This window comes from Fukomys damarensis, unplaced genomic scaffold, assembly GCF_012274545.1.
Source record: "Fukomys damarensis isolate Sample0158 unplaced genomic scaffold, DMR_v1.0_HiC HiC_scaffold_36, whole genome shotgun sequence".
In the NCBI taxonomy this organism is placed as follows: Eukaryota; Metazoa; Chordata; class Mammalia; order Rodentia; family Bathyergidae; genus Fukomys; species Fukomys damarensis.
The window spans coordinates 10,738,755-10,762,965 of record NW_022900948.1 but is presented as its reverse complement, the minus strand read 5'-3'; the positions used below and the strand labels follow the sequence as shown (position 1 = coordinate 10,762,965).

The window sequence follows — 24,211 nt, the reverse complement described above, 5'->3', positions numbered from 1 at the left end:
GGGTAAATCTGGTTATTGGTAGAGAGAAAAAAGGCAAGCTTGACTGGTGGCAAATAAAATAAAAAGCAAAGAGATAGGAATAAAAAAAGTGATATTGTTGGTGAACAAAAAGGCCTTGGCCTTGGGGTATAATATTGGGCTAAGCAAAGAGGGTAAAATTGAGCAAGGAATGCAAAATGAAGTCAGAATAATAAAAGCCTTACAAAGCATGAGATCTTGAAAGGAATGCGGTAAATGAAAATTTTACATTATTTTAATTGAACAGCACCTGGAGGAGTACTTATATATGCACACATCATAGGACAAACTTGAAAGAAGATGGTGGGACATATTTGGATACACAGTTTGAAATAAAGAAATTACTGAGAACTTAGTACTGGCCACAGGAATATTTTGGGTTTTGATATTGAAGATTTTTCTTCCTGAATGAGATAAATCAATTTGAGCTTATCATGATTAGTTTGTGGCTTCTCTGAATTGCGTGGTTTGAGAGGAGTGAAATAGGGAATTTCTTCTGACTAATTTCTCTAAACAACTTCAGGTCAACAAAACATAGGCTCTTAGTTTGAGCAATAATAAGTTGTATACTGAAAGTATTTTACAAACTGGAAAATTCTATGACAATAATAGGTACTATAATCAAATTTTATCCACAAAATATCTGTATATTGTTTCATTGACTAAATATTTGTATAAAAGCTCAAGTAACATTCAATGAGTTGAGCAATGCTAATGTGCATTGGTATAATTCTGGTAAAAATACATATTAAGGAAAAGATTTTATCTACGTTTGTGATTCAACTATCTGTTGTTTTGGTCCAGCGTAGATTGTATGGAACAGGGAAAGGGGACATTACTCTAACTCCTGCAGTGGGTCCTGGTCTCCTGTGAGCCATGACAGTACAAGGCAAATTAATGAATTAAAACAGAAAATGAAACTTAGAGAAGAAGCTGAGCTTTGGGTCTGATCAATGCTGCCCTGGGCAGCAAAGATGAAAGACCTGGAGCTTGCTTGAGTCACAAATGATTCAGAGGGCAGTGGTGATAGCAACTTGTTGTGGGTATGTATAACCCCAGGTACTAAGGCTGAAGAAGGAGAATCAAAGTTCTAAGCTGAACTGGGCAACTCAGTGAGATCCTATCTTAAAACAAATTTTAAAAGGGCTGGGAATGTGTCTCGGTGGTATAGTGCCTTCCAAACATATGTAAGACCCTGGGTTCAATCCCCAATACTGCAAAAACAAAAACAGAAAAAGGACATCAGACAAGTAATCTACTGTGCTCAACTGACTTCAGAAGGTTAGTGAGACAGCGACTGGCATGCCCGTGCTGCCAGTAGCAAACCAAGGATCAAGATTCCATCCCAGGTACAGAGTGAGTGAACTTCTGCCTCTGTAAAGAATGGACTTCACTATGAAGTTGCTGATTATATTGGTTTCTGTATATTTCCAAAGCTCTGTTTCAAAGTAGGGATGTTTTAGGAGACTGCTCCCTTATACATCTTCACAGATTTTTCTGATTAACTTTTCTGATTTTTCTGGGTAAGTTTTTCTTCTTGTCATCTTGCAAATAATGATGCCTTGTATGGTAAGGCGATATGACTTTTCTTTTAAAAGCTAAAGAACAAATGAAAGAATCTGTATAGAGATAAAGGAATTTCTAGAGAAATTAAATATGTTTTTCAATTATTTGGCTTAAGCAATGCAAGTGAAGACAACATGCAGACTCTTAAATTACTTATTGAAAGAAAGGAACTCTTCGTGGAACTCTTAACTCAGTTTCTGGTTGAAGACAGTCTGGTGGCCAAATTCTGCACTTAGATTAGCCTGTCAGTACCACTTATTAAAGACAGAGCCTCAATCTCCTGTCTTTCCTAATTAGTACACTCTGTTAGGGGACAAACCAAGACCCTACCAGATTTAGGAAGCCAGTGGAAGTATAGACTGTACTAGACAGAAAATCGAAGAGGTCAGTTACTGATGGAAGACACCGTTGCATCTCATCTCCTTGTGCATTTTTTCTCACCCACTAAAACTTAGATCCTTCTCTGTTTTTTTAATGGGAATGTGCCATTTTTATCCTAATTGAATTTTAAATGTCCTTTTGACACAAAAAGGGATATACATAACACAGCTACACAACCTTTTTGCAACTGGACAAGTGTCAAAATCCTGTGGATGTATAGGGTGAAACAAGAGTGGTCAGGGAATGAGAATTGTTCCTGTAACTGGTAATCTGACACAACGTTCTATTGCCATTTAAACAAAAAAGGTCCATTTTTAGCTTATTCAAGTTTGTTTCCATGGTTTTTAATCTCTCTTGATAAAAAAAAATCAGACTTTCATAATTTGTGTATGCTGATCACCATTAAAACGCTCCTTCTCTGGGTCAGAGTCAGAGGAGCCAGAATATCTGTGATGATCAGGTTCATTGTCACTAACATCTGGCGTTACAGAAGTTGAACTGCTAGCCTCTGGATTTAGCGGCTCCTCTACTGTTTTTGTGAAGTACAGCTTCACTTTAAAATTTGAAGAAGAAGATCGGTTGGCCTTATTTTTATTTGCTTTGTCGATATTATTCTTTGTTAAAGTAAGTACTAGATGTTCTTTATCATTATCTGCACGTTCTATACTGAAAATACTATCAATTTCTTGATCACATAGACTTCCATTGTCTACTTTTTCTGAGGTTTCCTCTGGTCCTGGTATGAAGAATTTATTTACCCAAAAATGACATCAAAGTAGAGTTCTTCCACAAACAGAACAAGATGCTAAAAAAAGATAAAATATTTCACTTTTGGGTAAATACCTTCTCAGTTCTTTGGGCTGGTTACTGAGGCTTGAAGTAATACCCAGTTCTGGCATATGTGGAACTTTTCAGCAAGCGAGAGCGCCCTCTTGTGGGAAATGTCTAGTAGTCATCAAGGTACTGCTGCCCATCCGAATAATTTGAGTCCGCATTTCCCAGCAGTGCCAAGCTGAATAATTTTTCTCACTGCTTTATTTTTGTTCCACTCAGCTTCGTGAAATTTACAGCCTTAGGTAAATGTAAAGGGTGTAATAAGGTCACTCGTGGTATAAAACTGTATCTTACTAAACAATAGTGATTTATTTTTCTTCTCAAATATTGTAATGGTAGGAAATGGGGGACTGTAGTAATTTACCAGACTAAGCCAGAATAATGGTTTGAGACCAAAGAAAATACTAGGCATCTTTAGCTCCACTTACAAAAGAAACATTTATTTGGATTATCAAATGCCTCATTGGGGAGATAGAGCCCTTGCTAGCATGGTAACCACTCCTCAAGATGATTGTAAACTGCGTGAACAGTAAACATGTACTAAAAAAATAAAAAGAAAGAAAAAGAAACAGTCGCTTTCGTGCACTCCCTATAATCCGGATTTATCATGCATCATTTGGTGTTGTGTAAGGAGTCCTTCTGTCCCCTGTATTTCCTTCACAGGTGCAGTTCCATTTGGAAACATGCTCAGACTCAGGTTCAATTACTTTGTCAAAACTACTTCGTAAGTACTGTAGTAAATAAATCTTACACCAGGGGGCGCCGCGGCTTTCCTTTTAAAAATGTGTAATTAGTGATGACCATCACTACTACGCTGATGAACCAAGGTTGCAAAAATGGTTACAAAATATTCTAACTCTAGCAGTTCTTTTTTTAAAGCAGTTTTTATGCTTCTCTGAAGAAATTTCAACTTTTTTGTTACTTTTAGATGCAATTTGTGTAGAAAAAAGACTTTTTTTCTTACCAGATTTCAAAATAACCAGTCGGTTCCCTAATACCATCAAAAAGTAACAAATGAATTTCTTAAAAAAATTATTTTGAATCCATGTATGTGAATATATTTCATATTTAAAACCCACCAACGTTATTAGATTAATAGATTATCAAATTTTTCCATCTCTGACCACTGGGATTCAGTTCAAGTTGTCTTCTAAATTCTTTCAATATGACCCTAATTAGTCTTTGAAACTTCCCAACTTTCTAGTATGACAATAAGACCCCGAATTATTTTTATATTTCCTAATGTAGATGTGGAATTAGCTATTTCTTTAAGATGGTGGGTCTTAAAGTATAGTTTAGGGAACCCTGGGAGTGTCTGTGACCCTTTTATGGAGTCTGTGAGGTCAAAATTATTTTCATAATGATACCAACATGCTCTTTTCCTTTTTAAAGTCCCATTCTTTCCCAAATGTACAAAGAGTAGTCCAGAGGCTACATGATATGTGAGTGAACACAGAGGCAGTTATAAGAATTCTACTGTCATTTATTAAGACACACATCAATTCACAAAAATATAAAACGGCAACATTCCTCTCACTAAAAATTTTTGTCAGTATATTGTTACTTTTAAGATATTTTAATTTCAAATGCAGTAAACATCAGTGGCTATAACCCGCATGAACAAAAGCTCTTTGGAGTCTTCAAAAGTTCTGAAGAGTTTAGAGAAGTCTTTAGATCAAGCAACACACTGGAGGGCTGCTGTTTCAGGGAGCCTGGTTCCTGTCAGTGGAAATGGGGTCAGGCTGCGGTTGTAGCTTAGTGGGAAAGCTTGCCTGGCAGTGTGAGGCCCACTCTAGGAACCAGAGGTGCTTGGTTACAGAGTGGGCCATTTTTTCAACAATAGTACACTTACACATTTTTTAATCAACAAGCTAAAACAAAATCATATCTTTTTAAAGATAAAATACATCATGAATTTATGCTGTTTTCCTATTCAGAACTCAGTACTATAGGGTTTTTAATCTTATTCTATTCTATTCCTATATTCTACCTACTCTATTATATATATCATTTCTTCTGTAACAAAATGCTAGTTCTTTACAATACTAACATTAACATTTATTTTCAATGTCATGTTAACAGAGCTACTACCACCAAGACCATTACCAGCAATTGCTTAAAACAGTCTGAGACTTTTTTGTTTGTTTGTTTGTTTGTTTGCAGTTTATTTTTTGCTTGTTTTTGAGGCTTATCTCTATGGATATACAGTAACTGATGGTTTGAAGTTTTTGGAATTGTGTCTCTTAGAGATTATGCTACCACTTATATCACTTTGATCCATGCGTGGTGTTTTAGGTTGGATTTTTAGGAACTGCCTTTTATAAACTTAATAATATGAAATATTTTCTAAAGTCAAACTTAAGAAATAGGGTACATTCAGAGCAGCCTAGCATCTATCCCTGTCTATCCTATCCTATCCTATCCTCTTCCTTCCCCTATAAATAATATGGTTTTAAAAATCAGTTTTTTACTAAATGTTAAATCAGAAACAATCTGCTGGAAGAAAGATTGGTAAAACTTTTGAAGTCATCAGCGAAGGCAAGGATTTTCTGAACAGAATCCCAATAGCCCAGGAAATAGTTTTAGAATCAGGGACTGAGGATGTAGCTCATTGGCACAACGCCTGCCTGGCAAGTGCAAGGTCCTGAGTTGGATCCCTAGTTAAAACAAAAAAAATTCTAGAAACAACAAATGGGATAAATTAAACAGCTTCTGCATAGCAAAAGAAACAACCAATAGAGTGAAATGACAACCTATACAATAAGAAAAAAATTTTGCCAGTGATTCCTCAGACAGAGGACTAGTATCTAAAACACACAAAGAACTAAAAAAATTCACACCCCAAAGACCCAATCAAAAAACAGGAATGAAAAATGAATAGATACTTCATGGAAGTACAAATGGTCAATAAATATATGAAGAAATGATTAACATCATTGACCATTAGAAAAATACAAGTTAAAACAACACTGAGATTCCATTTTATCCCAGAAAAAAAAATGGCCATCATCAAGAAACCGAATAACAAATGCTGGAGAGACTGCAGCGAAGAAGGAGCTCTTCTACACTGTGGGTGGGTAGGGAAACTAGTATAAACACTGTGGCGATCAGTACGGAGATTCCTCAGAAAACTAAAACTAGACATTTTATTTGACCTAATTCCCCTCCTAGGCATCTTCCTGAGTTAAAGACATGGCGCTAGAGACATATGCATACCTGTTTATAGCAGCGCAATTCGTAATAGCTGTATCTTGGAAGTGGCCCATAGGTCCATCAACAATTGAATGGATAAAGAAAACGTGGTATTTAAACACCCCAGAGAACTACTCTGACATAAAGGATAGACAAGTTATTTGTAGGAAGATGGATGCACCTTGAGTCCATAATGTTAAGTGATACAAAGCAGACACACAAGTTTAAATATCACACTGTTTCTCTTATGTGGAAAACTCAGTGTAAAAATAAAGAGCAAAATACAACATAAATAATAGGAAGTAGAGAGGTAGATCATTCTCAGAGGGGAAGGGGCTCAAAAAATGGAGGGAGAGTGGAAGGGATAATGGATGAATATGTACATGTACCAACTCCACACATACATGTGCTGCGTGTATACGTACTGCAAACAAATACAAGTGCACAAAAAAGGGGGAGCGGGGATAAAGGAAGGGGTGAAGTGGGGAGGGAGAGAAAGGAAAGGGGATGAAGAAAGGAATTAAGATACATTAGGCACATGTACATACCACCTCCACACAAAGAATGTAAATACGTACTGCACACATGTACTAATAAACTAAAATTTAAAAATCAGTTGTTTTCATTTCCTTTATTTTAAAATTTAAGCAGGTATGTATATATATTCAGTATTATCACAACTTTTTTGGATACAAGATAGCATGCTATACACCCTTCTCTCCACCTTTTAATTTGTTTCCACTTAATGTTATATTCTGGAGATCACCCCACAGTTGTAGATAGATTTCTTCTTCATTACTTTTTACAACTACCATAACATTTCACTGCTTTCTTTTATAATTTATATAACCAATCCTCTATTGAATAATTGGAGGAGGTAATTTTCAGTATTTTGCTAAGAAAAACTGTGTTGCAGTGTATATTTTTAACTCCGTGCCTTTTGGATACTCTTGCAAGTGGGACTGCAGGATCGCAGAGTACGCACAGCCATGGGATCTTGCCAGGTATTAAACTGCTTTTTCACTTCCGCTCAACAGACAGAGCGATTGATTTGAGACAGCTGCTCAAGGTCACTACCAGTCAATAAGGCTGGGAGTTAACCTCGGATGTGACTATCTCCGTAGACTCTCAAGGCCCTGCAGAGGGGACTTCCAAAGTGGGAGAGACAAGTAAGGTTCTGCATCTGGACATGACATTCACCGAACACAAACCCTCATGCTTCGAGCTCCCGGCACACAAGCTCTTCTTCCTTACCAAAACCCCCAGGTTTCTGACCTCTTACGCTTAGTTATCCGCCTCTACCCTCCCACCCCTCTGTCCCATCACCAAGCCACCCTCCCGCTTTTGTATACTGGACCAATAAAAAAAGAGGTGGAAAGCTTAGTGCAAGTTCAGATCCTTCCTGCCTTTGGAGGAATTTGGTGACTGCGGAGGCGGGACCCGGATGTGACGTCATAACACCGCGCGCGCCCCTGGCGTCCTCCGAAGGTCGCTTTGCCGAGCGGGGGCGCGCCTGAGTGAAAGGACCCTGGTTCGGGGACGCGGTGCATCCTTCTTCCCAGCTCTCAGCAGCGAAATGACCGGGTACACGCCGGATGAAAAATTGCGGCTGCAGCAGCTGCGGGACTTGAGAAGGCGATGGCTGAAGGACCAGGAGCTGAGTCCTCGGGAGCCTGTGCTGCCCCCCAGGAAGATGTGGCCTTTGGAGGCGTTCTGGAATAAATTTTTGAAGGACGGGGCCCCGTGGAAGAACGCGGTGAGTGAAGGGCCGACCCGACCCCTCTCCGTGCACTCACCCTTCCGAGGCCCCCACTGGACATCCGGCCGCCCATTGCAGCCACCCCAAGGACTGACATCCGGATCCCGCAAGTCCACGTAGTTCCCGAGGGAGAATCAGATTCAGAGGGACTTAGGTTTAGCGAGGGCTCTGCCTTGTCCCGAGTCCTGATTTGGGATCAGAAGTCCTGGAGTACGAATGGCTTGGAAGAATCATGCCCATTTGCTGTCAACTGTAGAGACGGCGAATCAATGTTTTTATAGGACTCTGCACGTGTGTTTTTTGTTTTGTTTTGTTTTTTGACTTGAGAAATCTCAGTACAAGAGGCAAGGATTCACAAGAGTTAAAATTCTGTGATTTTAGTATTTGAGTAGAGTAGGCTAGCTTTTAAGGTTGAAGTTATACACCGCACCCACCACCTCCCAGAGGAATGAATGCCTGGCTGGTAGTGCAGCCCATGTTATGGAATACAAAGACAAGGTACTATCGGTGTGCTTAGGGAGTCATATTCAAAAGCTACCATTCTAAACCACCACTATTTACTTTTAACAGTTATTCTTTAAGAAAAAAATTCGGGGGTGAACTTTTATTTTTTATTCTGGGTATTTCTTTGAAGTGTTATTCACTCTCAGTTATGAATGTGAACATCATCAGCGTTGCTTTCAGTTACTTCAGTAGTGGCTTATAAAAATAGCAATAATACTAATAAGGAGCATTGGGTAATCGTTATGTTCACTCTGCTGAAGGTTTTACATGTATTACTTTCATTTTACTCCTATATGATATAAAATGTTTTAAGCCTCATTTTAAATGTGAAGAAACAGATCTGCACCAATTCAATGATTAACCCACAGACACAGAGGTACAAATTGAAGGAGTTCATGTTGAAAACCATATTTATTTACTCTTACTGTGCTACAGAGTACAGTGCAACGGAATTGATGTAAATTTTCCTAAGAAATTATGGTGGTAAAATTCAACTCTTTAATTCAAGCCTATCCCAACTTATCCTTGATATTAACTGTTAATTTTGACAGTCACTAGTTGAAAGTTGACATCTCACCCATTGGTCAGGAAGAAATTTAAGGGAGTAAATGTCATTTGTTGAATTCCATCTTACTTTGAATTTTTCTTCTGTAATTATATCTGTAGTAATACTTAGACTCTAGATTGACTTTTCCCTGAAAGAATAAGTATATTTCAGTAAAATTGGCTGCTATGGAAAATTCCATTTTTATTTCTCCCTTGTCTTTCTCTTTTAAAATCAGTATGTCAGAGGGTATCTCAGAATGAGTTTGGAACACTCCTAACTCAGTATGTAAGACATTCTCTTTGTAGCATTGATGTATTCAAGGTTGTCTGCCTTACACCTCCTGTATTTCCCCCAAAATAAGACCTAACAGGAAAATTACCCTAGGCTGACTTTTTTCAGGATGCTCATAATATAAGCACCACCCAAAAAATAAGCCCTGGTTAAGATTGTCAGCCAGACAGATGCCTTTAGTAGTAGAATGTCTGTTGCAACAATAGACATATTGAATAATAAAATAATATTGATATATACTCAAATGTAATATTGACAGTATCTTAAATAAATGATAATATAAATTATAATTAAGTATTTGTAAATATCCAAGTGAGCACCTTTTGGTGAGAGGTAAAAATATGTAAACAGAGAGTGCAAGACTTTTTGCTAAATGACCAATGGGAGAACAGACAGGCATGAATAATATGTGCCCTTGATAATGAACGCATGTGGTTGTGTCTGATGTGAATCTTCATAAGTCAATACATCATGTTGTAATAGACATACTTAACACACTCGTGTGAAATAAAATGTTTCCTGAATTTTGGTGCTTGCAGTTTTCCATTGTATTTGTGAGCACCATCATTTTTGTTGCCATTCCTGTCTTGTAAATTTGCAACTAACACTTGAGTTAATGGAAACTTTGTGAGGCCTACCCTGAAAGAAGTTGGCTTGGGTGAAGAATTCATGGGATAAAATCACTTGTCAAGTGCTATGTTGCCAGTGCATACACAGGCTACATGGACAAGAAGTGCTCGTTGAAGAAGAGCTCTATTGGTGGACATGAGCGATTGGGGCCAGTGGTTCTACAGGAAATGTAGTCACAAGAAATTCAGGCTGGAATGTGGAGTTTGGAGAGTTACGATGTTACAGGAGAAGACAGTATTTGAGTAAATGTAGATTTTTATATGTGGAAAATATAAGGTCTATTGAATGTTTGGGAGCAAAAATTAATGTTAAGACCAGGTCTTGCTTTGGGGAAATATGGTAAAGTAATGCAAGTGGTAGTGATTATGGATACGAAAACTGACAAATTAGGGAGATGACGTTACCTGAAAACTTTTGTGGTTTTGATTAGGTTAAATTCATTGAAACTATTCTTATAATATATATCTTCCCCCTCCCATTATTATTAGTGCCTACTAATTTTCCCCCTGTTTCCCCCCTTTATTGTTAGTGCCTTTTCTCCTTGTTTTATCCCCCCCCCCTTATTATTAGTGGCTACTAATTCTACAAAATACTAGGTCTTGGTGTATTTTTTTGATCATATTGCAACCCCTTTACTTTCCCTTACACTCTCTTTTCTCCTGTTAATTCCCTTCCTCTTGTCTAATAATAGTCGCCCTGCTGCTTTCATGTCATTGTTTTTAAATTCTACATACTGGAGAGAAAATGTGGTATTTGTCTTTTTGAGTCTAGCTTATTTCATTCACTCAACATGATGATTTCCAGATCCATCCATTTTCCTACAAATGACAAAATTTCATTCTTTATAGTTTTATTTTGCTTTTGAGACAGATTGTTGCTATGTAGCTCAGGCTGGCCTTGAACTCTCACTGTATAGTCCAGGCTGGCCTTGAACTCATGGCAATCCTCCTGCCTCAGCCTCTGGAGTGCTGGGACTATAGGCATGTGCCACCATTCCCAGCCATTCTTTCTGATTAATATTCCATTGTGTATTGTACCACATTTTCTTTATCCATTCATCTGTTTTGGGGGCATCTGGGTTGATTCCGTATCTTGTCTCTTCTACATTGTACATTGACCTCAATGAAGGTATGCAGTATCCTTATAGTACGCTGATTTTAATGTCTTCGGCGTATACCAAGGAGTAGCATAGCTGGGTAGTTCTATTTTTAGTTTTTTGAGAAATGTCCATGTTTCCATAGTTACCGTACTAATTTACATTCCTACCAGCAGTGTAGAAGAGTTCCTCCTCGACCCTACTTGCTGCTAGTATTTATTATATAGTATTTTTTATATTCTTGACCACAGCCTTTCTGATTGGGGTGAAATGGAGTCTCACTATAGTTTTGACTTGTACTTCCCTAATGGTTGAAGATGCTGAATGTTTTTGATACATTTATTGGCCATTTGTACTTCTTTGGAAAAGTTACTTCAATTAATTTGCCCATGTATTGGTTGGGCTCTGATTTTTTGCTGTGAAGTATTTTGAGTTTTGAGATATTCAGATATAATCCTTTGTCAGAAGAGTAGCTGGCAAAGATTTTTCTCCCATTCTGCAAGCTGTGTCTTCACTTTGCTAGTTATTTCTATTTCTGTGCAGAAACTTTTTAATTTGTTGATTTTTGCTATTATTTACTGAGCTATTGGAGTGATATTCAGGAAGTCTTTGCCCATACCTATGGCTTCAAATGTTTTTCCTATATTTTAGCAATTTAAAAGTTTAAAGCCTTATAATTAGGTCTGTGATCTACTTTGAATTGATTTTTGTTCAGGATGAGAGATAGGGATCTAGTTTCAAATCTTCTCCAAGTGGACGGATATCCAGTTTTCCCAGCTCCATTTGTTAAAGAGTCTGTACTGTATTTTCTCCAGTGTATAGTTTTGGCTCCTTTGTCCAGTATCAGCTGGCTGTAATTACATGGGTTTGTGTCTCTGGCCTTTGTTCTGTTTTATTGGTCTATTTTTGTCTGTTTTTGTGCCAGTACTGTGCTGTTCTATTACTATGGTTTTGTGGTTTAGTTTGCAATCAAATGATACTTCCAAACTTGTTCTTTTTGGTTAGGATTTCTTTGGCTATTTTGGGTCCTTATGAATTTTAGGAGCCAAGTTTTATCTTTAACAAACATACAATAAGAATACATACTGTTAGAAATCTTTGTGAAAAAAATTATTCAAATGCTATACCAAAATGCTTATTGTCTTAAGCCTTATTTGCCCTGGACTTCTATATACAGTATCATGAAACAGTTCCCTACATTTAGTGAAAATACTCAAGTGGGTGAGATTAGCTATAGAGTATAAAAAGGTAAGTTCTTTTTGGAAATTTGGAGAATACTCATCATAAACATAAAAAATGAGATATCAATTTAATTTTATGTTTGTCTCTCAGATCTATAAGGTGTACGGGCGCAGTATTTTTGCTTTTACTCATGTGCTCATACCTGCCTGGATTGTTCATTATTATCTGAAGTATCATGTGAATGTAAGTATTTTTTAAGTATATTTTCAGAATTTATTATTCTATTGTGCAAAACAATTTCTTAGTGAGTATGCTATATTTGCGAAAAAACCTGCACTTAATAACTTACTGCTAGGGGCTGGGGATTTAGTTCAGTGCCAAAGTGCCTGCTTTGCAAATGCAAGGTTCTGAGTTCATTCCCTGGTACTGAAAACAAAAACAAAACAAAACAAAAAAGAAAACCTTACTGCTGATTTGGCAGTACTTTGAATACTTTTAGGTAAGAGGTTTAATGAAATGTAATTATTTTTTAAAATAACTCTTTATTCTAGTTTACAACTTGTAATGCATTTCCTTGTACAAGTAGTATTTAAATGATGAGAATGTCGATGAGCTCATACTAGTGTAAACATAAGGTCTTGAATAGGAGGGGAAAATATACTAAGTTCTGTCTCCTTTTTTTGAGCATAGGTGCGGTATAAAATTCAAAATAGATAAATGTTATTTTTGTCATCATTATATTTTGTTTTTATACAATTTTTCACATTTTTCTTTCTTTAAAATCCAGGATCTACAAAAATGAAATTTTCACTGAAAGATCTTGCATGAGCTGATTGAATGGAGCCAATGGCCATATTTTAAAGGCTAGGGATAGCAGAGTCTGTTGGGTGGTGCTGAATCCCACAGAGTGAGGAGGGCATGCATATGTTTCTAGAGTGGTATAGAAGGGGGAGTATTGGGGCTACCCTGTGTGCACTGTTGGTACACAGAGTGACCAGGGCATTCCTGTCCTCAGTGAGGGATAGGAGTGTTAGATCCTGATTGGATTGAAGGGGAGGAAGGTGAGAGCAGTCATTGAGTACCTCTGTAATTTCTAGCTCAACAATATTTTCTGACCTCAGTTTTACTTTTCCTGCCTCAGTCCTGGAATCAACCCTTGCCCTAAGGAGGGCAGTAGCAATGGTAGCAGCCTGCTGTAAGATGCTAGAACCTGAGCAGAGGGAAAGGGACATCTGGGGGAAGGTGGTATGGGAGAATGCTGGAGATGGCAACCCAGACTAAGATATGGATGAGGTTATACTAACTACATATATTGATAACAAGATCCAAGATTTTCACCCTTTGAAAAGGGAGCTACATATATGAAAAAGGAAAAAACCTGTGCTAGAATGGAATTGGAAGTATTGGTTTGAATTTGTCTTTTACTATATATTCATAGACAGAAACAAATACAGATATTAAAGGGGTATATGTGTATGTATGTGTGTGCATTTGTATACATGTATTCTCTAGCTTTGTCCACTGAGAAAGCCTGAAGAAACAGGCTTATTAGAACACTTAGCAACCAGGGCTTATTTTATAAATACATTTTCCACCAAAAGGACGAAGAGGTCCTTGAAAAAATGGCTGATTCCAGGGCTGTGTTGAGGAAAGTACAAAATGAACTTAGAACGTATTGTTGAGCTAGAAAGTAAAAGAATGCTCCAAGAATGATAGGGATATATGAAAAGAACATAGACTCAGGTTGAAAGGACTTTCACTGTGACAATTTGAGCATCAAAATAAATAATAGCCAGGCATAGTGGTGTATACCTGTAGCCTATAATCTCAGCAGTCAAGCGTCTGAGGCAAAAGGATCTCGAGTTTGAGGCAATAAATAAATGAAAGAGATGAAATTTGACTTAATAAAATTAAAACTTAGTTACAGTGATACAAATAAATGAATTGAGTAGGAGAGAATGCTTTTTTGTGTAATAAATTGCTAAATAATAAAGCAAGGAATGATAGAAAAGTCACCATAGGAGAATCATCATAGTAATATTTAACTCAGCCAAGGAGCATCAAAGGATGCTAAAATTACTCTTAAAATACTTGTTGCAAAGAAAAACGGGATACCTTTGTAGTGGAGAAACCTAGCAGGCAAGACCTTAATAATGTCATTAATGGGAGAAACTGAAATTATGCACTACTTGAAAGGATACAATAAGAATAAAACAGCATTAATTTTGTGATATACCTTCCAAAAGTGTATAAGCTGGATTCAGTCATGAGGAAACAAACCCAAATTGAGGGACTATTCTGCATTGTTGGCTGTTACCAAAAATACTAAGGTCACGAAAGTTAAAGGACATCTGAATTGTTCTAGATTGAAGAATACTGAAGAGATGTGCCAACTAAATGTAATTCTTGAGTGCTGGGAATATAGCTTAGTAGAGTGGTTGCCTAGGGTGTGCAAGGCCTAGATTCCATCCCCAAAGCCGCCACCCTCCAAGCATTGTGATAATGTAATTCTTGAATAATGGGCATTATCAAAAGTACAGAGTTGGCAATGAGAATTTTAAAGATCCTTTACAGTCAATGGAGAACAAGTCTTATAAGTGGTGTCTAAACAATTACTGAGACATTTGGTGAAATTGAAGGGATTCCTCAGGTCAGATAGAGGCAGTGTGTCAGTGTTTATTTTCTGATCTTGGTGGTTATAATTATTTTAAGAATGTCCCAGTAGTATATACATAATAGCTAGTCAGCAGTTTACTATAAAGTGATTCAAGAAAAAAAATTTATATCATTCTTACAACTTTTTGTTTAAAATTATTTTAAAAGAAAAGCTAGGGGCTGCCTAACAAATTTTAGAAAATTCAGTTGAGGTTGCTTTTTGTTAGCTTGTTGCAAGGACCATGAAATAAATAATCAAAATTATTTGGAGTTCTCGTAAAATTCCCTCTCACTTTGACATGTTCTTTGTTGATTGATAGGCTCTTTAAAATTCTGATTTCTGACATCATCTTAGTTCTCTTCATTAAGCAGATTATGTCCTTTGATAAAAAAAAATGGTGTATCCTCTTCCTTTACTGATACAGAAAAAAAATATAAAAGTAAAGTTTTGACTTCATCGAATGTATGTAATTTGGATGATAGAGATGAACTACTATAGAAAAAATATACAAAAGTAAATTTCTTGACTTCAAGGAATATATATAATGTTGGATGACTTGAATAACAGTATCCTGGAGAAATGTTATTCTAATCAGAAGGAGAGATATGGAGTCAGTGATGGCCATATGTACCCAAGAGTGAGGAGAAGAGTAGAAGGGAAGGCTCTGTTGACTCAGACTGGGACTAGTTTGTGGGATTTCCTGAAAACTAGGCAGAGGTTGAGCTGTACATGACAGGCAGTAAGCAGCTCTCCATTTTAAATGGGAGAGTGACTTGGTGAATGTGAGGAAAATGTAGAAAAACCTTGATTTGTAGGGTTAACCAAAGGGAGGAAAGTCAGATATGAAGCAGATCAGCTGGAGGCTGTTTGCAGTATAGTAATATTAGTTGATGAGTATCTGCTTAGGGTGAAGACAGCAGGAATGAAAAAGAAAAGTGAAGCCAAAAGACACTTTTAAAGGAAGAAATACAACTGGGGATTGTGGTGCACCTCTGTGATCCCTGTACTCAAGAGGCTGAGGTAGGATTGGCCAGTTCTAGGCTGGACTGGACTACATGTTGAGAGTCTGTCTCAAACAAAACGGAACAACAAAAAAACAAAGGAAGAAACACCTGAAGTTAGCAGTTGATTATATGCTAAAATCATGTCATTAGTAGGAGATAATAGAAATATCTCTATTTCTATTTAGCTTAAAAACTTTTTATGTTCACCAATGTCTAGACCATTTCATATCAAAATATACATGTTATTTTTTTTTAGTATTTTAGCATGTAAGACCCTAGAGAAGAAAAATATTACTTCTTTTCAGTTTTTTTTAAACATTCATGAGTGCTTTTTTTTGTTCATAAAGAATTGGGTATAATTTTTATAACATAAATTTGTGATCCTAAGAAGCAAAATTTTTTCAACTTAAAATTACATGTCCAAATCAATTATGCATTTAAATTAGGATCCTAAACCTAATCTCTTAGACCCTCTAGCCACAGAATAAGCCACAGGTATAAGGATAGGCACAGTATCTTATACTTATATTAAGAACACTAATCAACAGAATACATGGGTTATGCCAATGTTTTCAGAACTTTTAAATGTTGATTTTTTTTCTGTTTATACTCTGGGTTTAACTTTATTATTGATATTTCACTAAAATTTTCCCGGAGAGGCATATTTACAAGCTGCAGTTAATAATACATTAATAGGAATGCTTATCTAAGAGATTCACACTTTGAGGTGTATCTTTAGCCAGTTGAGATCCCAAGGCCACTCACATATTATTTTTTTAATTTGAGTAGGTAGGGTCTGCCCCTTTAATAAGATTGCAGCCAGATTTTGTTCATTTAATTCCTTTGATGCCTCATTGAATTGTCATCTCTGAAGACATTTCAGTGTCTCCCCCTCATTCCTGGGATTTAACAGGGAGCGCTGAACTACATCCCTAGTCCTTTTTTAATTTTTTGAGACAGGATATCACTAAGTATCCTAGGCTGGCCATGAGCATTGCATCCTCCTTCTTCAGCTTCCAGAGTAGCTGGATTACAGGCATATGCCACTACATCTGGCCTGACCAACATCCTCACATTACAGTCTGAGTTTCTCTCATATTCCAGTTCCCTGTGTCTTATATCCATGTCTCATAAAACGCTGTGTTTTATATCATGCCAATATTTAAAATATTTTGGTGTGGCATATTGTGCTTATGCTTTATAAATACGTTTATTAGGCAAATTTTTTTTGCCCTTCCTCATGCATTCCACCATGCTAAACATAAGAGATGCAGCAACAAGGGAGATTTGATCCCTGTCTTCATGAGGTGTTTATTTTACTCTTACAGACTGACAACAAATACATAGATAGGTAATAACATAAGAAGGGATTATATCTCTAGAAGAAAGTTAAGCAGAGTAAAAGACAAAGAGGTTGACAGGGCCTGTATTAATCAGACCTCTCTGAGGAATTACTACTTGAAAAGAAACAAATTAAATGAGATTATGGGTCAAGCAGATATCTAGAAGAGCATTTCAGGTAGAGAAATAAATAAGTACAAAGTAAAAATACTGTAAGTATAAAGGTACAGACTGGAGTAGGCTAGTAAGGGGCTGCTGTAGCTACAGTACAGTGAGTGAGGGAGTGGTAGGATATCAGACATGTAGCCAAGGGTCTGATCATGTAGGGTTTTAAAGATCACAGCAAAGACTTTTGCCTTTTTCTCTAAGAATTATGAAATTTTGAATGGAGAAGTACACCTTAAAAGATATGCTAGCCTGCCTTCATTATGGAGGTCACCAGTGGAAGCAGGGAGCTAAGCAGGTGCTTGTCGTTGCAGCTGTCCAAGTGAAAGAAATGATAAAGGATTGGGCAAGGGTGGTCATCATAGAGGTGGGGAGCAGCAGTTGGAGATAGGGTACAATATCAAGGTAGACTCAACAGGATCGGCTAAGGAGTTGATGGTTTTGGCTTTTGGAGTGAGGGAAATCAAAAGTGCCATTTACTAAGATAGGGAACATGAAAAGAATTAATTTGAGACTGGGAGAAGTTAAGTGTTAGACCTAGTTAAGTTTTAGATACTTAAAGCCAAATAGAGATGTTGAATAGCTGGGTGCATGAATCTGGAATTCTGTAAAAGTTTGGAGCTTAAATTAAAATTTGGGTTATGACCTAGTTATTTTCAGAAGAAACTCTAAAACCATAATTAACACAGAATTATCTGTATTGCAGACAAGACCATATCACATCGTTGAAAGGAAGCCCAGAATATTCCCAGTAAGTCAACTCTGGTTTTTCTTTTTTCATTATATATAATTTAAGTGATCACTTAAAATGTTCCTTCTTAAATGTTAGTTTAGGTGTCTGTTGTCTGTGTTGTTTTAAAAAAAATAAAGGGAGGAAATAGTTTGAGGTAGCAATTATAGTTGAAGATGGGAAATGGAAACATTAATTTTGAGCTTTATTTTATGACCTTGATTATCCTAAAATGAGTGGACAAAATCAACAGTTTTTCCCTGGTGCTGTTTCATGTTGAGTGAAGGATGGAGGGCAGGAGCCTGAGCAGACCCCTGAGCATGGTGATTGCAGCTGTTTCTGTAATTTCCCTCATTCTGTGGCTTTGTGCCTCCTTTTCATCGTTTGACCTGAAGTTCTTCATCTGTAAATTTAAAACCAGTTAAATGTGTGTTTAAAATTTTATGCTATGAATATTAGACCTTAATATTAATTTAAAATTAGTTCTTTCAGCATTAAGACTATTCAGTAGTCAGTTGGCATTTTTATTGACTGTTCGGGATATTATTGTTTAGTACAGAAAAATAAGCATTATGTCCTGTTTTTAGGCACAAATAATCAGTGCATTACCATGACTATAAATTCAAAATTATAAAAACAAAACTCTCCAAGTGTGGTGGCTCACACCTCTAATCCCACCATTTGGGAGACTGAAGCAAAGCAGGAGGATAATGAGTTTGAGGCTAACATAGCAAGACCCTGGATCGGAAAAATAAACAGCCAAACTCACTGCTGATTCTTGCTTTCATCAAATGACATATTCTACAACAATCTATTGTTTACTACAGTAAGAATTTTAGGGACAACCACTGAAATTTGCTAACCATCCCGGTTGGAATTTTCTTTAGGAAATAATAGGGCATTTCTTTTATTATTTCCTTGTATGTAATTGATGTGTCAGGGCCTAGATGGTCTCACAATAGGAAATTATCTTGCTGGTTTTGTCAGTTGGATAACTGGTATTTATTCTGGATGTTTGCTTAGTTTTTATGCATTAATTTTGCCATTGCTATTCAAACAAAAATGAGGCCACTCTTAGAAGAACATATTAGTGATTCTATAGTATTTCTATTTTTTTCCCCACTCTTTTGTTTCTGTGCATTTGACCACTTTGAAAATCTTCCCTTTTGAGAAACTAAAGAATGCCCATTTGAATACATGTTTTAAAATAGGATAAGCAATAGAAACCTCACAAATCTTAACAGAACATTTATTTTTTTGATATCATTAGTGTGAATCAGGCAATCCTCTTGTCTTTTATGTCTGTCCCCTAGAATGAGATATTCAAGATTGTTGGAGGGGGGAAAAAGGCTGTTTTGGGATGATATTTAAAGTATAAGATGATTTGGGCTATCTTATATTACTTTTGAAATAGTACTGGCCAGAACGCATTTTCACTGTCCTAAATATTCACATGTTCGTTCCTATTTTTTGAGACTCTTATGCATGAAATCTTTGCCATAGTCCATCCTCCTAGGCACCAGTAACTTTGATTCCCACACAGGTAACACTCAGTCTATCCCTTAGGAAAAAGATCCTAAAGACCTATTCTATCACTAGCCAGCCCTATATCCAGAGTATCTAGGTAATGCATAGTAGTATCTGTCAGGTTCAAATATGACTTCTCTTGATTTGAGGATAAGTGAACTAGGAAGACAGAAAAGTTAATTGTATCCTCTCCCACCCCCATACCCCTTATTAAGTGGTGGATTTTGGATAGCAGAGGAATGACTTCTTCTTGGTAGTTTTGTGATTCTAATAGTCAAATATTGTAAAGGCTCCTGTGTGTAGGAAGTTACTTGAGTGGGCACTGATTTTGTTTTCTGGAAGAAATACCTTAGTCCATTGTTCTTCTGGTCCCTGGCTCTGTCCAGGATCTGCTTTTTAGACATCTAAATGGTAATGGTAAGCATGCCTTCCTTAGGGGTTGTACAGCCTGCAAAATCTGCCTCTTGCTTACAGGTTCAGTGCCACAAACAGTTCTAATTTTAAATATTCACAGGTTTTTATAATCTGAATGTTTGGTTTCCTTGACCATTGATTTCCCTCAACATTTGGCTAGCAAAGAAAAATACTTGGTAGGCATCTAATCATTTACTTCTAGTCTCTGGGTTCTGGCTTCAAAGCCCATGCAGGTACCTATTCTATATAAAATAATTACCAAGTTCTTTCGTTTTTTTGTTCTCATGCATCTGCTTTTCCAAACTGTGGCAGCCCTTTTGACCACACACTATATCTAGGTTTTAAAAGACACCTGGACTAGCTTCCAGACAAAAATTCATCTGCTACATGTAAGCCCAGTGGAAAATTGGTGGGTCACATTGACTTGCTTGGTATAAATTACCTTTAGATTGAACTGAAGATGTGCCCCTGCACATTCTTTCTAGGGCTTCTATTGCTTGGGCCATGCACAGATATTATCCTTTCAACATCTGGAAAACACAACTGTCATAGCCTTTCTGGTTATTGTATTTAGTAAAACTTATTTTTTCACTGGTACTTTAAAACTATGACTACTGTTTATCTCTAGATGGCTTCTGTTTTGAGTCCTTTTTAAAGTGAATACCAAACCTGATGTGGTGGTACTTGTATGTAATCCCAGCACCTGGAAGGCTAAAGCAGGAGTATCATCACAAGTTCTAAGCCAGCCTGGGCTAGTGAGTTCAAGGCCATCTTGAACTGAATAGTGAGCCCATCTGGAAAGAAAAAGAAGGGTGGGTATGGAGGGATAGAAGGTCAGAGTTTAACTACCTTTTCCATGCAGGGGCTGGTCAACATAGAACACAGGTAAACTACTTACCTATGCAAATTTAAGAGTTTTGTACTCAATCCTTCTTTGTTTTCCTAGGGTGATAAAATTTTGGAGACTGGAGAAATAATTCCACCAATGAAAGAATTTCCTGATGAACATCACTGAAGACTATTTAAAAATGTCAAAGGCTTTTAAGCCCTTATTTTTTTCCTATATTGTTATATTAACTGAATATGTTTCCTGCAAAACTAATAAAGTTTACTCTCAGAAAAGTGTTTTCATATTTTTCCCAAACATTGTACTACTTCACACCTTCTGAATTTGACAGTACATAAAAACCAGAAATGCTAAACAAGTGATATAAGCAACCATCTTTTTCTAGCCATTCTTGACTTGACAAATAGGATGTATTAGTCACATGGTAATTATTTTTCCAAGTATGGTATTTTGTGTGCGGGTTTGCAACAGTGAAATGTTGCAATAAACATATATAAGAATAAATTCAGCTTTCACTTTTTTAAAGCTTTTCTGAAATATTTTTCAAGTATTTTGAAAACCAGATTGAAAAGCTTGACTTTTTATCTATGATGTTATACTCTGAAGTCAGAGCTATTTGAAAAAATTGTGTGATTAATCTTGATTGTCAACTTGATAAGCTTGAGAGATACTTAGATTAGTAAAGCACATGGGATGTCATGAGGGTATGACCTTGAGGACTGTATCAGGTCCCTCACCTTTCCCCTCTGGCTTTTTCCTTGCTGTTTCCCAGATGCCATGAATTTGGTATTTTTTTTCCACCAGGCCTTTACACCATGTTTCTGCCTTTGAGCCTGCTGACCATGGACTAAAAACCTTTGAAACCTTGGGCCAAAATAAACATTTTTCTCCATTAAGTTGTATATGGCAGGTATTTTGTCACAGCAACAACCGGCTGATACGGTGTGTTTACTTATGATAAAAGAGTATACAAAAATAAATTTAGAAAATCTGTATTGTGAATTTTAAGTCTACAGAGGTGTCATATAAACATGAGGGAAAAAACTGTAGAGAGAATACTAGAAGAGTTACAAATTTTCATTCATCCCGAAGATTTTGTCTGGGTATTTCTTCCTTAGCTGTCGCTGTGCAACTACCGTTGATGCATAGATGACGTATCCCCAGGAGAGTAAAACGACTGCAAACAGCAACTTGAAAGAAAGAAAGAAAAAATGTAATGTGCGTGCTACTTGACCCTTGTTCCCATTAGGTTATCATAAATCCTCGCTAAGGTGGAAATTTCGATGACAGCCTCTAAATGGGGATGCAGGGGGAGTAGACTCGGAAGCCGTTACGTAAGAAACGGAAGACCTAGTCTTCCAGGAAGAGGCGGAGTCGGGGTGAGAGACAGAACCGTTTAATTCTAGAATAGGTTTTGGAGTTTCAGAGCGGTGAAGAATAGGAGCCCCTCAGATTGCGGGCCCAGGGAGTCTGTACTGTGAAGCACCCCGAGACCCGGGACCTACCACTGAATAAATCCAGTCCAGGGTACGGCGGCTCACTGGCTTCATGGTAAGGAGGCGACGGTCGGCGGGAACGGACAGAAGCTGAGGGATCTAGAGTAACCTCTCCGGTGCGGGCTGCCCAGCTGCGGCAGCCATCTTTCAGCTGGGCACGAAATCCCTCCCACCCGCTTTCAAGGCGCTTCCCATTGTCCCAGCTATGCTCTTCCGCCCGGAGTTGGGGGAGCGGTCATGTGATCCGGGTCCTAGCCCACCTTTTGGGGAGGGGATGGAATCGTGGAGAAAACTGGGTTAAATTTACTTTTTTGCCGCCCCCAGAAGATAGACATGCTTCTTCAACTTTTAAATTTCCACTTGAAATGCAGTAATAATGCAGAATAATGTGCTGTCGTGTGCTTTAAAAGTGTATTTGAAAAATCCACATTTTAAATGTGAAATTGGTGTCTTAAGGCTGGAAAAATTAACATTTGCTTTCCATCTGTTTTTACATAGTACTGTACAGACGTTTGTACCTATTCTTTCTTCCTTTCTCTTTTTTTATGAGACATAGTCTATTAGTGCAGGCTGACCTTGATTTCACAGCAATCCTTCTGCCTCAGCCTCCGGAGTGTTCTGGGATTGCAGGCTTGCGCCACCACGACTGGATAGACGTTTTTACTTTAATCTTTGATATAAATAAGAATACCACCCACTGTTTCATGCAATTTACGAGTCGTTGTTGGAATCTCTGTTGAGCGCTTCAAAATGAGTAGTTACTGAAACTCCAATCTCATTTATATAAATGATATTTCTAAGAAGAAATACCTAGCACCCATTAGCGGCAATTAAGTGTTCCCCTAGCGTTTATTGTTACTAGAACCGCAGCATGTTTGAAATATTAAGCCCAAAGCAGGGTAGTTTGGCATGCCAGTTTATCAAGTTCGCTTTTTTGTTTTGTTTTTGTGAGACAGGGTCTCACTGTGTAGTTCAGGCTGGCCTGGAACTCATTCCTGCCTGTCCTCTTGCCTCAGCCTCCCGAGGGCTAGGATTGCAGGCGTGTGCTACCACGCCCAGCGGCGGCAAGATCATTGGTTTTGGGATGCTCTTGAGCCCTCACTAGTAGAACTTGGCTGAGGGCTGCTTTTGGCTCTGATGCTCGTTCTGCACAACTCGGATAACACTTTGGTACTTTTAATCAAAATTTCAGGGAGCGGAAAGGTAAAGTTTTTTTCTTTTGGGGGGATGGGTCTTGCTACTTCGTTCAGTCTGGCTTCGAACTTATGGCGATCTTCCTACCTCAGCTTCTTGAATGCTGGGGTTACAAAGTGTTCACCACCAAGTCGGGCTTGAAAAGGAGTCTTTTGCGAGAAAAATCTTACTAGGCTGATCTCGGGCCCTGGTGTTTCTCTCAGACTGGAATAGATCTCTCAAAACACTGTAGGATAGTGGTTGAGCTCTGGATTTGGGTCATTGGAATTCCAGTGTTACATCCTTGCTGTGTAACAAAAGGTGCAGGAGGTAATTGTAGTTAATTTCTTTGAGTTTGGGGAGAGACTTTAATGATACCGAGGTAGTTTGTTTGCTTTTTTCTTTTTTGTATTTTACGGGTAAATAGGGGAACGGACATTATATTTATGTCCCAGCTATTTAAAATAACTAGAACCCAGCCGGTCCTGGTGGTGCAAACCTGTAACACCAGCACTGTGGAAGGTTGAGGGAGGAGGATCCCAAGTTCGAGCCCAGCGTGGGCACATCAGCGAAACCGTCTAGAAAAATAAAAAGGGCCGGTGATATAGCTCGTTACGAAGGCCCGGGTTCTATCTTATATTGGAGAAAAACCAAACAAAACCTTCCCAAACTGAGAATTTACCTCCCCAGAAAGCAGCGCTTGGGGGAGGGCCAGGCCTCGGCCACCGCGCCGAGCCCCGCCCTCTGCGGCGCCTGCCTGCTGCGCATGCGCTGTCAGTGTGGGGGTTGTGTTTTGACGCGTGCGGAGCTTGTGGCGGAGGGGTTGTTTCTGGCCGGTCCCCGCGCTGCTCCTGGTGA

The 24,211-nt window shown here is 37.9% G+C and overlaps 2 protein-coding genes across 2 annotated transcripts; one reads left to right on the top strand and one right to left on the bottom strand.

The window, feature by feature from the left end:
- Window positions 1–7,445: 7,445 nt before the first annotated feature.
- Window positions 7,446–20,946, top strand: Ndufb6 (NADH:ubiquinone oxidoreductase subunit B6). The gene is made up of 4 exons (XM_010619187.3): window positions 7,446–7,747; window positions 12,151–12,243; window positions 17,873–17,917; window positions 20,784–20,946. The coding sequence occupies exons 1-4, from the start codon at window positions 7,568–7,570 to the stop codon at window positions 20,850–20,852; spliced, it is 387 nt and encodes a 128-aa protein (XP_010617489.1). The 5' UTR covers window positions 7,446–7,567; the 3' UTR covers window positions 20,853–20,946.
- A 735-nt stretch (window positions 20,947–21,681) lies between these two features.
- Smim27 (small integral membrane protein 27) lies at window positions 21,682–22,743 on the bottom strand. The gene is made up of 2 exons (XM_033759101.1): window positions 22,190–22,743; window positions 21,682–21,874 (listed from the first exon to the last, which is right to left on the bottom strand). The coding sequence occupies exons 1-2, from the start codon at window positions 22,232–22,234 to the stop codon at window positions 21,752–21,754; spliced, it is 168 nt and encodes a 55-aa protein (XP_033614992.1). The 5' UTR covers window positions 22,235–22,743; the 3' UTR covers window positions 21,682–21,751.
- Window positions 22,744–24,211: the final 1,468 nt, after the last annotated feature.

Bases quoted from the DNA above. Each gene is read 5' to 3' on its own strand.
- Ndufb6 (XM_010619187.3), top strand. From the start codon at position 7,568: ATGACCGGGTACACGCCGGATGAAAAATTGCGGCTGCAGCAGCTGCGG. The intron at 7,748-12,150 runs GTGAGTGAAGGG...TTTGTCTCTCAG, and splicing joins GGGCCCCGTGGAAGAACGCG to ATCTATAAGGTGTACGGGCG. The intron at 12,244-17,872 runs GTAAGTATTTTT...TCTGTATTGCAG, and splicing joins ATCTGAAGTATCATGTGAAT to ACAAGACCATATCACATCGT.
- Smim27 (XM_033759101.1), bottom strand. From the start codon at position 22,234: ATGAAGCCAGTGAGCCGCCGTACCCTGGACTGGATTTATTCAGTG. The intron at 21,875-22,189 runs GTAGGTCCCGGG...CTTTCTTTCAAG, and splicing joins TGGACTGGATTTATTCAGTG to TTGCTGTTTGCAGTCGTTTT.